Source organism: Engraulis encrasicolus, chromosome 3 (assembly GCF_034702125.1).
Source record: "Engraulis encrasicolus isolate BLACKSEA-1 chromosome 3, IST_EnEncr_1.0, whole genome shotgun sequence".
Lineage (NCBI taxonomy): Eukaryota > Metazoa > Chordata > Actinopteri > Clupeiformes > Engraulidae > Engraulis > Engraulis encrasicolus.
The window spans coordinates 50,301,361-50,314,211 of NC_085859.1; the positions used below are offsets into that span (position 1 = coordinate 50,301,361).

At 46.5% G+C, this 12,851-nt stretch overlaps 1 protein-coding gene across 1 annotated transcript in view; it reads left to right on the forward strand.

Moving 5' to 3' along the window:
* adamts12 (ADAM metallopeptidase with thrombospondin type 1 motif, 12) overlaps positions 1 to 12,505 on the forward strand; it is a 54,279-nt gene extending 41,774 nt beyond the window's left edge. Inside the window, exons 21-27 of the mRNA XM_063194212.1 lie at positions 36 to 530; positions 1,079 to 1,264; positions 5,200 to 5,352; positions 7,179 to 7,355; positions 8,718 to 8,864; positions 9,269 to 9,422; positions 12,127 to 12,505. Coding sequence (XP_063050282.1) covers positions 36 to 530; positions 1,079 to 1,264; positions 5,200 to 5,352; positions 7,179 to 7,355; positions 8,718 to 8,864; positions 9,269 to 9,422; positions 12,127 to 12,242 — 1,428 coding nt within the window. The 3' untranslated portion in view covers positions 12,243 to 12,505. The remainder of the gene's footprint in view (positions 1 to 35; positions 531 to 1,078; positions 1,265 to 5,199; positions 5,353 to 7,178; positions 7,356 to 8,717; positions 8,865 to 9,268; positions 9,423 to 12,126) is intronic.
* The last annotated feature ends 346 nt before the right edge of the window (positions 12,506 to 12,851 follow it).

The window sequence follows — 12,851 nt, forward strand, 5'->3', positions numbered from 1 at the left end:
AGGAGGAGGAGGAGTGGGGGAAGACGAAGAAGAAGAAGACGAAGGAGACAGAGGAGGAAGGAAGTGCTCTCGATCCCCAGCCAGAGACGACTACTCCAGGATCCAAATACACCCCGGGGTACGACTACATCGTGGACGATTCCGATTCCAGAGACGACACGGTCACGGAGGATGAGGACGATGATGTGGAGCTTACCACGACATCCACCACGACGACGCTGGCCCCTACCAGGACAACCACTGAGCCGCGCACAGTCAGGGCAGCGTTCACGACCAGAGTACCCGTGCGCACCACCACTCCTCGCAGGGTCTACTGGACGCCACGCAGCACCACCAAATCCACTACCACGACCACGACCACGGGCAGAACCAAAACCACCACCCCGTACGTCAAGCTGGTTCGCAAGTGGACGCCTAAGCCGAGAGCTGTGCCACCGACACTGCTGCGTAAAACCACTCCCAGACCACCGCAGCCAAAGGCAGCGACCATGCCACCAGCCAGAACTACCCCTGCCCCGCACACTGTGAAGGTGTGTGTGTGTGTGTGTGTGTGTGTGTGTGTGTGTGTGTGTGTGTGTGTGTGTGTGTGTGTGTGTGTGTGTGTGTGTGTGTGTGTGTGTGTGTGTGTGTGTGCCTATACCATTGTGTCTGTGTCTGAGAGCTGATTGCAGGGCAGTGTTCATATTGCCATACAATGTACGTGTATGCATTCGTATGTGTTTGTGTGCGTGCGCGTGTGCGTGAGTGCACGTCTGTGTACTGTGTACTGTGTACTGTGTACCTAACTTTGCGATGAGAACATCGATGTCATGACGAGCAGGGTGTGTTTTTGTGTGTGTGTGTGTGTTTGTGTGCACGCCCGCGTTCGTGTGTGTGTGTATGTGTGCGTGTCTTGTGTGTGTGTGCTTGTGTGTGTATGCTTGTGTGCGTGTGTGTGTGTGTGTGTGTGTGTGTGTGCTTGTGTGCGTGTGTGTGTGCGTGTGTGTGTGTGTGTGTGTGCTTGTGTGCGTGCAAATGTGTGCGTGTGTCTAACCTAGCTTTTCCTAACCACCTGCTGTCTGTCTGACACGCTGTGAAGGTGCTGCGGTACCAGAAGAGCACGGTGGCCCCTCAGAAGACCCTCAAGAGTAAGAGCTCCCCGTCCAGCAAGCAGAAACTCAGACCTGCCGGTCCCATAATGACCACCACCAGTTCCTATGGCAACCTCAACGCCAGGGTGGCCGTCAAGATGGACGCACTGTGGGAGGTGGGCAACTGGAGCGAGGTAGGTGGTGCACCACTTTATTTAAAACATCTCCCATACAGATGGGACAGTACCATGCTCAGGGTACCTCAGACATGGAGGAGGATGGGGGAAGAGCACTGGTTAATTACCCCCCCCCACCAACCTGGTGGATCAGTAGTCAAACCAGCAACCTTTGGGATACAACTCTGACACCCTAACCACTTACCCATGACCGCCATATTAGTTTAACTGTTATTGTTGTTCATGTCTTACGAGCCATTTTTTGTGTTGCAAAGGGAAGTAGAGGTTCCCTACCAGGACTCGAACCTGAATGTTCTGGCATTTAAAACTGGAGTGCTAACCACTACACCAAAGAGCCTGACTCATTCACATACTCATTCTCCATGACTTAGGTACCCAGAGCATGGTATTGCACTCATGGTATTCTTCACAGCCTCACACTATTCTGCAATGTTCATAGTTTGGCATCCCTCTGATAGTGTTGATGTTTAAAGCTGATTTTGTTGTGTGCAGAGCTGTATTAGAATGTCAATGGGAGCTTCCAATGTGTGCTTGCATTGTTAATTATTATTAATCATTTTTAATAATACTTATTAATAAGTATTATCTGAGATCATACCATAACATTAATAGTTATATGTAAGAAAATATTTTAATTTGCTCCTCTGTTGGGAATCGAACTTGCAATCATCATGCGTAAAGGCCAACTGCTTAACTGCTAGTCCACGATTGCCCAATCTCAAGCTGCTGACATACACACGGCCTATAGAGTTCCAATTTACATAGTTCAAAGAATTTGTGTTACTTTCCCAGCTCTTCTAAATGTATATCAATGTACGTTTCCATCCCATGTTCCAAGAAGCATGAATGAAAGTCAACTTCAAATTTGGAATTGAACCTGCAACCTTTGTGTTTCAAGCCCAGCCATTTAACCACTACTCTATGATGAACTCAGCTGTAAGCTTGACATATAAAGTAAGATATTTACCAAGTTACCACTGTTCTGTTTAAGTCAAGATCCCAATTTGGTAACACTTAATAACAATGACTCATTTTTAAGCATTTGTTAGCCATTGATTAAATCATTGTCAAACCTCTTTAAATCATTAATTAAAACTCTTGTGTCCTGCCCCAAGAGTGAAAACATTCAGTTTCAAGCCGTCGGGAGCCTTGTGGTGTAGTGGTATACACAATTGACTACGATGGTATAAGTCAGAGGTTCGTATCCCAGGTGGGCATGACTGGCATATCTCTGGTGGGAAACACTGGTAACAGAATACAAGGGTGTAAGTCAGGCATCCATGTGTTCGGTGGGCAGAACTGGGTGCACTGAGAGAGAGAGGCTTAAATGGCATATCTCCAGATGGCCGACCTGGGCACACAGAGAGACTTCAAATGGCATATGTAAGACACAGAACTGGCACGTCTCAGGTGGGCAGAGCTGAGAGACAAACTGGCACCATAGTGACCAGAATGAGGGTTCCATGAATGAGACTTGGATTGGCATATCACCAGTGGGCAGAAATGGGAAGAGAGCCATATCTGACCTGGCATATCTCCAGTGGGACTTGGACTGGTGGGCAGAAATGGGCACACTGAGAAAGACTTGAACTGGGCGCTCTGAAAGAGACGTGGACTGAACACACCAGTAGAGAGCTGAGATATCTCCAGTGGGCAGAAATGGGGAAACTGCAAGAGAGACTTAGATTGGTGGGCAGAACTGGGCATACCAAGAGAGGCTTGAAGTGGGTAGAACTGGTGTGACTCTGGTGACCAGAAATGGGCAAATTGAGAGAGACTTGAATTGATGGGCAGAACTGGGCACACAGAGAGAGCAGCTTGAGCTGGGATATCCCTGGTGGGCAGAAATGGACAAACTGACAGAGACTGGGATTGGTGTGGAGAACTGGGCACACTGAGAGAAAGAATGACTTAATCTGGCAAATGTAGGCATGCTGCACAGAAAGAGTCTTGAACTGGTGTGACTCTGGTGGGTAGACATGGGCACATAGAGAGAGACTTGAATTGGCATATCTCCAGTGGGCAGAAATGGGAGCACTGAAAGGGACTTGAACTGAGACCTCTCCAGTGGGCAGAAATGGGCAAACTAAGAGAGAGACTTGGACTGGTGGGCAGCAATGGGAACACTGAGAGAGAGACTTAACATGGCATGTCTCTGGAGGGCAGAACTGGGGAAACTGATAGAATGAGAGACTTGAACTGGCATATCTCCAGTAAAGAAGAACTGGGCACATTGAACGACAGACTTGAAATGGCACATGTCTGGTGAGCAGAACTGGGCACACTGAAAGAGTCTTGAACTGCACTGTAGTGAAGGGGAGTAGAGTTGCCCAGCCGGGACTCAAACCTGGACTTTCTGGGGTAGTGAACTGTGGGTTTGACGAGGCAGGCTCGTTGGCATGACAGTCACAACACTCCATCACACTAACTTCCCCATTTCACACACTCAAGGTCTCCTTCACACAACTGCTCATCATGCTTCTCCCATCCAATGTGCCCCATCATCTGTGCTTCAGTCATCACTGGAGTCCCTTGCACCAGGGTCACCAATCCCAGGGTCTCGAACCCAGACCGTCTGGGATAGTACATATTTGGTCTGATCGCTACACCAAATATCTACAGTTGTTGGCATGACAGTCAAAACACACCCACAACTGTAGTGATGGTCACTCCATAACAGGCATAGTTGAACTGGCATGTCTGTGGTGGTCAGAAGTAAGGAGAGTAGAAAGAAAGATTTAAAGTGGCATATCTCTGGCAATAAAATCGTTCTGTTAATGTTTGTATTAGAATGTTGCAGGTTTGAATCCCATATCAATTCAAATATGCCTAATGTGGGTGTTTAGCTATACATATACATATTTCAATTGAATTTATTTGTTTATGGAGGTAACCCTTTCAGATAGGATATCTTGTTTTTGAGGGGGGCACCAAAACACCTTATTCATAACTTAACTGCAAGGTGCATAACACCAAATTGTTTTGGCATAATAATGACAAAATGGTTATTTAGACAGTGATGCCTGAACATGAAATGTAAACACATGGCCGTAATCTTTGATTCACTGAAATGTAGTTACCAAAAAAGAACTGTTGCTTGATGTAAATGAATTGATTATGGTTAAGTTATGAAATGAGATGCGTAATTCTTTACAGTGGCAGAACAATTGCACACAGGACTCCAGGGGAAATAGATAAAACCCCCATCCCATACAGCCTGACAAGGTCATAATACCCCCCCACCCCCCTTCTTACATATCCATCATGAAAAAAATAAGCTGCCACATTTGTAATAGATTCCACTTTATGTAATAATTTATTACAAGATGGGAAAATTAGTGTTACAAAAAGCGTTCATGAAATGTATTACAAAATGCATAAATTATTACGAATTATCACTGCATTATGTAATAATTATTACATTATTACATAATGCTGTGTTATTTTTACATAATGCGTTGTTATAATGCGTTGTTACTCCCCTGCTCTAGCCCTTTGTAAGAATGATCTGAATGTGCTGTCTTGCTTGTCCAGGTTCCCTTCCTTCTCTCAGACTCAACGTGCAATGATGTGTTTAACTACAAGATGGCAGTGTTGTGCTCAGACAAACCTGAGCATTGAACGTCTCTGCACTTGTCTGACTAAGCAGTCTTAGCAACACTCCACTGGCAAATGTGTTGGCAAGATACTGTATGTGCATTTCTATAGTGTGCATTCTATACGGTATATGCATTTGATGCTCTGTGGCTATTTCTGGAGGTCGATGATGTTCATATTGTCATATAATGTGTGTGTGTGCGTGTGTGTGTGTGTGTGTGTGTGTGTGTGTGTGTGTGTGTGTGTGTGTGTGTGTGTGTGTGTGTGTGTGTGTGTGTTTATGTGCGTGCGTGTGTGTGTGTGTGTGCGTGTGTGTGTTATGTGCTTGTGTCCAGTGCTCCACCACGTGTGGTCTGGGGGCAGAGTGGAGGCCGGTGGTGTGCAGCTCTGCTCAGGAGACTGACTGTGCGGGCATCAAGAAGCCGGAGCCAGCACGCAGGTGTAACCTCCGGCCCTGCACAGGCTGGAAGACGGGCAACTGGAGCAAGGTATGGTAGTAGTAGTAATAGTAGCTGTATTTGTCCCAGAGTGGGGAATTGTTGTGCAGTAGTAGTACACTTCTCATATGCACAATCACACTTCCACAAACTATTTTAGAAACAAATAAAACCTTCAAAATTATTGAAAATTAGGTGGAGAAATAAATATGCACAATATGAAAGATACTTAAATTCATATGCACATGGCGATCTGTGGAATTTAACAGAGGAGAGAGAGTGTTTCACACAGCAAGACGAGAGAGCAGCTGAAGCATTCAGTCACGGACAAAATGGATTAATTAGTTACAAATTAGTTTCAATCATTAGTTACATATTCCGAATGACTTCTACCTATCCAATTCAACCAGGGGATCATCCAGTCAGCAAATCACCTGGCTGAATTGGACGGGTATAACCAAGGCATTTGGAGCATTCCAATGAGAAAGTGGCCTTTCTTGTTGCCTGGCCCAGGGGGCCCATGGTATCGTCAGAGAGAGTAGAGATATACTTAAAGAATCTCTGGTATCGTAATCCATCACTGTTTGTACCATGTGAACCCCGGCACTAACGTGTCTAGCTGCGGAGCGGAGAGAGAGAGGCGGCTTCTCTTACTGTACTTGTTTACACTCTCCCAATGTGTTTGGGCGACACATGTGCCACTCTCATGCAGAATTCATCCCACAGTGTTCCTACTGTAGCGGTGAGCACGGGCAGTAAAGCCTGATGATCTCCTAGATCAGGGATGCGGAGCCTATGTCTCGAGGGCCAGTTTATTCGGCGCCCGATGTCATTTTGTTGTTATTCAGCTTCACATGAAATATGACATATTTTGTAATGGCATCTTAGAAAAGACATTTGCAGTGCAATTAAGTTATATTCAGGGGACCAAGAGCAGGTGGGTCTGTTTTAAAGGTGTCTGCCTTCAATAACCAAAACATACGTATACTGAGTGTGAGGATCTGAGATTGGTCTTTTTGGGGGGCTTTTTGGACCTTTTAGTTTGGCAGGACAGTGTAAGAGGAGACAAGAAACGAGCAGGAGAAAGAGATAGTGCAAGGCTGGGAAATGACCCTGGATTCCAAATGGGTCCCCATAGGCATGCAAGCCCAAATGTGGGGGCTTAGCCCTCTGCGCCACTGCACCCCCTTGAGAGTAATATTTCAACATTTACTATTTAGGTGCTGTTTTTATTCTGTCTTTATATGTCAGCTAATGTCATCCCACGCTAATTGCCTCTCTTCTCTTCTCTTCTCTTCTCTTCTCTTCTCTTCTCTTCTCTTCTCTTCTCTTCTCTTCTCTTCTCTTCTCTCCCCCTCATTTTCCCCTCCTCTCATCTCCTCTCCTCTCCTCTCCTCTCCTCTCCTCTCCTCTCTCCTCTACCACTCCTCCTCCTCTCCTCTCCTCTCCTCTCCTCTTCCTCTTCTCTATTCTCTTCTCCTCTCCTCCCCTCTCCTCTCCCACTCCTCTTCTCTCCTCTCCTCTTCCTCTCCTCCTCTCTTCTCCTCTCCTCTCCTCTTGTCTCCTCTCACTTCTCCTCACCCCTCCTCTCTTCTCCTCTCTCCTCCTCACCTCTCTTCCCCTCTCTTCCCCTCTCCTCTCCTCTCCCCTCCTCTCCTCTCCTCTCCTCTCTTCTCCTCTCATCTCCTCTCCCACGCCTCTTCCTCTCCTCTCCTCTCCTCTCCTCTCCTCTTTCCTCTTCCTCTCCTCTCCTCTCCTCTCCTCTCCTCTCCTCTCCTCTCCTCTCCTCTCCTCTCCTCTCATCTCCTCTGCTCTCCTCTCCTCTCCTCTCCTCTCCTCCTCTCCTCTCCTCTCCTCTCCTCTCCTCTCCTCCTCAGTGCCCAGTGGGCTGTAGTGAGGCCCAGAGGCATAGGGATGTGCAGTGCATGGACACGCAGAGCAAGCGTCCCCTCAGGCCCTTCCTCTGCCAGGCCCTGCTCCACAAGCCGCCCAGCAGCCTGCCATGCAGCCCCATACAGCCCTGCCTGCAGTGGAAGAGCTCCCTCTGGGGGAAGGTGAGAAAACTGCAAGTTTATGCTTGTTCAACGATTTACGATTCTGCTTCTTCAGAGATTTAACGCACTTGCCACTTGTGTCCATCTTTGTTGTTGTTGCATTCAGTTTACATTGGTTGATGTCACTTGCAACTACACAAAAGTTCGACTCCACTATGTTGTTTGAAATTCAAGGCATCCGTGAAAAAGTTTGAAAAAAGGTTTTGTTTTTGGTGGATCATGTTTGTCAGACATACCGACCATCATATGTTGACAAGCGTCTGATCCCAGCCTTACAGCACCATAAGCCAAAGAAATTCAATCCAGTGAACTCATTTCACTGACATGACCTGTGGGCAGCCGTGGCTCAGTGGTTAGAGCACTAGGTTAGCAACCCAAGGGTTCCCGGTTCAATGCCCGACCGGACCACAGCTGAAGTGCCCTTGAGCAAGGCACCTAACCTCCACATTGCTCCCCGGGCGCCGCTCAGCAGGCAGACCACTGCTACAGACCAGTGTGTGTACTTCAATGTGATTCACTAGTCCAGATGGGATAAAGTGCAGAGAAAGAATTTCCCCTACCTAGGGGACCAAAATTGGCTCCAATGACCTGGGTAGGTGAAAGTGTTCAATGCTGCAGGATTTATTGTGTGTGAACATTCTCATTGATCAAGGTTACATTATTCAATAGATGAGTTGGAAGCAACTGGACATCTCTGGAGCTTGAGGCCATTTCTCCTTTCATTCAAGAACCTTCTTCAGTTTTGACCTTTGGTACATTCAAGCCAAATCTGAAGAGGCCTTTTCGGTTGAACCTCAAACATCTACTACATACTCTTGAAAAAAAAACCCACTGTTGCTAAGAACGTCACTCTTTTGATTAGAATTTATTGCTCAGTACTGAATTTATGAGGAGTGGTTGTCAGAAGATCAGTCGCACTGTGGTAGCTAGTGTGGTAGCAAGCTCATGTGGTACCAGAACCACACAGGAAGCAGAGGCCATTATGATTTGTGAGTGGGGACTCATTGGGAATGTTCCATTTCAGTTTCAAAGAGACACATCACTTTTCATTTTTTCTCAAAGTGGAATGAGGACAGGCTTTCTCTGAAATGATTGAAGTATAAGTATCTATTTAAGGATTTTGAGGAGCTTGAAGTCCAGTTTACTACAGTAGAGCTTATACTGTATGTTTTCAACATGAAAAGCTGTATAGGAATGTTTTGTTTAATATACTTTGCAGTAAGTATTGTATAATGTGTTTTCCCTTCAGTGTTTGAAGTCATGTGGTGGGGTTGTGTAATATGTTTTCTACACAATGCTTGATCACTGTGGAACTACAAGAATGTTTTTTTACTAGAATATATGTGTTTTCACCACTCAAAGTGTTCGAAGTCGTGTGGCGGGGGTGTGCGGGAGCGCCTGGTGTACTGTTCGGAGTACCACCGCTGTGACGAGAGCCAGAGGCCCATCTTTACAGAGCCCTGCAACCAGCAGCCCTGCACACATTGGACCACCGATGACTGGGCAGAGGTGAGCAATGCTCTCTCTCTCTCTCTCTCTCTCTCTCTCTCTCTCTCTCTCTCTCTCTCTCTCTCTTTCTCTCTCTCTTTCTCTCTCTGTCTTCTATTGCTCTCTCTGTGTGTGTCTCTCTCTCTCACACACACACGTACACACACACGTACACACACACACACACACACACACACACACACACACACACACACACACACACACACACACACACACACACACACACACACACACACACAGGCGTACAGACAACTGGACAGAGGTGAGAGGTGAGATGTGGTCATCTCTGTCTCTCTCTCTCTCTCTATCATGTTCTGTGGCATGCATTCTATTCTATTCTATTCTATTCTATTCTATTCTATTCTATTCTATTTGAATTCTGTACTATGCTGTGTGTTCCCCAGTGTTCACGGAGCTGTGGCGGTGGTGTGCGTAGCCGCAGTATCCGCTGTGTGAATGACGAGAATGGCGAGGAGGAGAAGAACAGTCTGTGTGGGGCCGTCAGTCGGCCCAGCACCGCACAGGAGTGCAATCCTCAGGAATGCCAACTCAAGACGGGTGAGTTGCTGTTCTTTCTTTGGGTGTTGCTGAGGGTGTTGGTTGAATTTGTGGGGTATTGTCATAGGTGCCTCTGGGTTGTGGGTCAGTCTGGTTTTTGTTCAAGATAAGTTTTTTGGCTTTTTATGCCTATAATCAGGATAGGACAGTGGGAGAATGTGACAGGAAATGAGTGGGAGAGAGGGAGAAAGAGGGGAAGGATCGCCAAAGGACCTCAGGCCGGAATCAAACCCGGGTGGCCGGTGTAATGATACAGCGTCTCGTTGAGCCATCGCACTCCGGGTCAACTGTGGTGCTGTGTGCTGAGGCCCCCCATGGCTACCCTGGTTCGAATCCGGCCTGGGTCATTTTCCAGCCCTGCCCCAGCTCTCTCTCTTCCTCTCTTCCTGACATACTCTGGGCTGTCCCATCATTAATAAGGACACAAAAAGTCCTTAAACAAATGTTTTCTCTGTTGCACCGTTTACATATTTACCTGTATGTGTCTTCTTCTGTACATCTATCTGTCTGTCAGTCCCACCATCCAAATTGTCTGTCTGTCTGTCTGTTTGTCTGCCCCCCCCACATGTGTGTATCTGTCTGCCTGTCTGTCTGTCTGACCATTTATCTCTGTCTGTCTGTCTGTTTATCCACCTGTGCCTGTCTGTCAGTCTGTCTCTCTGTCTGCCCACCCATTTGTGTATGTACGTCAGTCTGTCTTCCACGTAACTGTATGTCTGTCTGTCTGCCTGTTTGTCTACCTGTCCATCTGTCCATGTACATCTGCAGCATCTACCTGTCTCTTTGCCCTTCACTCTGTGTCTTTCTTCATCCCCACACGCTCATATATATATATATATATACAGTGCCCTCCATAATTATTGGCACCCCTGGTTGAGATGTGTTAAAAGCCTTAAAATAAATTCAGTGTTTATTGCAGAAGAATACTGTCACACTGAAAATTGTAGGAAAATGTAGCCTTCAACTCAAATGAATTGTAAGAAAATAAAAAAATCCCTGACTGAAAAATAATTATTTTTCATTAAATCACCTGTTCCACAATTATTGGCACCCTTAACAATTCCCAGGAAATAAATATAATTGAAGCATTTCTGTCATTTCTACAGTAGTTTACAAAGTTTACCAGAGTATGTAGGAACATTTAATTAGTAATTCATCACTTCCTGTTTCCCTGGGGTATAAATATGACGTGACACCAAGGCCATTTCTCTTATCCACTCTTAAACATGGGAAAGACAAAGGAACACAGCATACAAGTGAGGCAGATGTGCGTCGACCTTCACAGGTCAGGCAGAGGCTACAAGAAGATTGCCACTCAACTGCAGCTGCCCATATCCACTGTGAGAGGAATAATTAAGAAGTTCAAAACAACTGGAACAGTGGTAAACAAGCCTGGACGAGGACCCAAGTTTATTTTGCCACCACGCACAGTGAGGAGGATGGTAAGAGAAATCAAAAGATCTCCAAAGCTCACTGTTACAGAATTACAACACATGGTAGCATCCTGGGGTCACAAAGTCTCCAAATCAACCATCAGGCGCTGTCTACACGCCAACAAGCTGTTTGGGAGGCATGCACGGAGAAAACCTTTCCTCACTCACAATCATAAACGCAAGCGTCTGGAGTTCGCCAAGCGGTATTGGGGCTTCAACTGGGACCGTGTGCTTTGGTCAGATGAGACCAAGATTGAGCATTTTGGCAACAAACACTCTAAGTGGGTCTGGCGTACCACGAAAGATGCGCATGCTGAAAAGCACCTCATACCCACTGTGAAGTATGGGGGTGGGTCAGTGATGCTGTGGGGCTGTTTCGCTTCCAAAGGCCCTGGGAACCTTGTTAGGGTGCATGGCATCATGAATGCTTTGAAATACCAGGACATTTTAAATCAAAATCTGTTGCCCTCTGCCCGAAAGCTGAAGCTGGGTCGTCACTGGGTCTTTCAGCAAGACAATGACCCTAAACATATGGCCACATCTACACAGAAATGGTTCAACAGACACAAAATCAAGCTCCTCCCATGGCCATCTCAGTCCCCTGACCTCAACCCCATTGAGAACCTGTGGGGTGAGCTGAAGAGGAGAGTACAGAGGAGAGGACCCAGGTCTCTGGATGATTTAGAGAGATTCTGCAAAGAGGAATGGCTGAAGATCCCTCTTTCTGTCTTTTCCCATCTTGTGAAACATTATAGGAGAAGATTAGGTGCTGTTTTGTTGGCAAAAGGGGATTGTACAAAATATTAACACCAGGGGTGCTAATAATTGTGACACACATTATTTGATGTCAAATAATTATTTCTTTATGTGGAATTTTTTCCCCACTGAATAAATGCACTTGTATTGAAGGTTGGATTTTTCTCTTTTTTTCCATTAAGGTCCCATATTATTTAGAAAAAAAATAAAATAATTGGAAGCTAAAAAACACATCTCAACCAGGGGTGCCAATAATTATGGAGGGCACTGTATATATATATATAGAGTCAGATTTATGAATTAATTATGAATTAATATTATTTTCTCTGTACATCCCCAGGTTGTCCGTGCGGGAAGAACAGCATGCTGAGTCGTTTCATCTATCAATAGATTTATGAGTTACTGTAATTATTATTATCTCTATCCCCAGGTCCTCCGTGCGGGAAGAACAGCATGCTGAGTCGTTTCATCTATCAATAGATTTATGAGTTCATTAGTATTATTTCTATCCCCAGGTCCTCCGTGCAGGAAGAACAGCATGTCGAGTCGTTTCTGTGCAAAGTTGAAGCTGCTGGGCCGCTGTGGCCTGCGCTCGGTACAGAAGCAGTGCTGCCTCACCTGCGCGGCGTGACGTGACACCTCACCTGCAGGCCGCTCCACCGCCCTGGTCCAGTCACATGGCGTGACAGTACAGACTCGCCACTCACTGCGTGTGTCACTCGACACGTCACGCGACACCTGTGGGGCCATGGCCCTTTGCTCTCTACCGCCCGCCCGCCATGACAACCATTACCTTGGATACCACCCCCAACAAACCTTACCCGCCTCCTGTCCAGAGTTGACCGATCTGGACTGCTCCGGAATGGACTGGAGCAACTGGACATACACACACGCGTGCGCACGCACACACACACACACACACACACACACACACACACACACACACACACACACACACACACACACACACACACACACACACACACACACACACAATGCTACAAATAATACAACACACGCCGCACACACACTCACACACACACTTACCACACCTCAACACAACACAACACAACACACACACACCAAGAGCGAGGTCAGGTCAATGCCTCTGTAAACTGAAACACACGCGCACACACTTGCTTTCACAGTCTCCATGGAACATCTCAATTGCCTCCAATCTATGTCCCTCTCTCTGTTTGGTACTTGAAGAGCTGTGTGTGAGCGTGTGTCTGGTGCTACT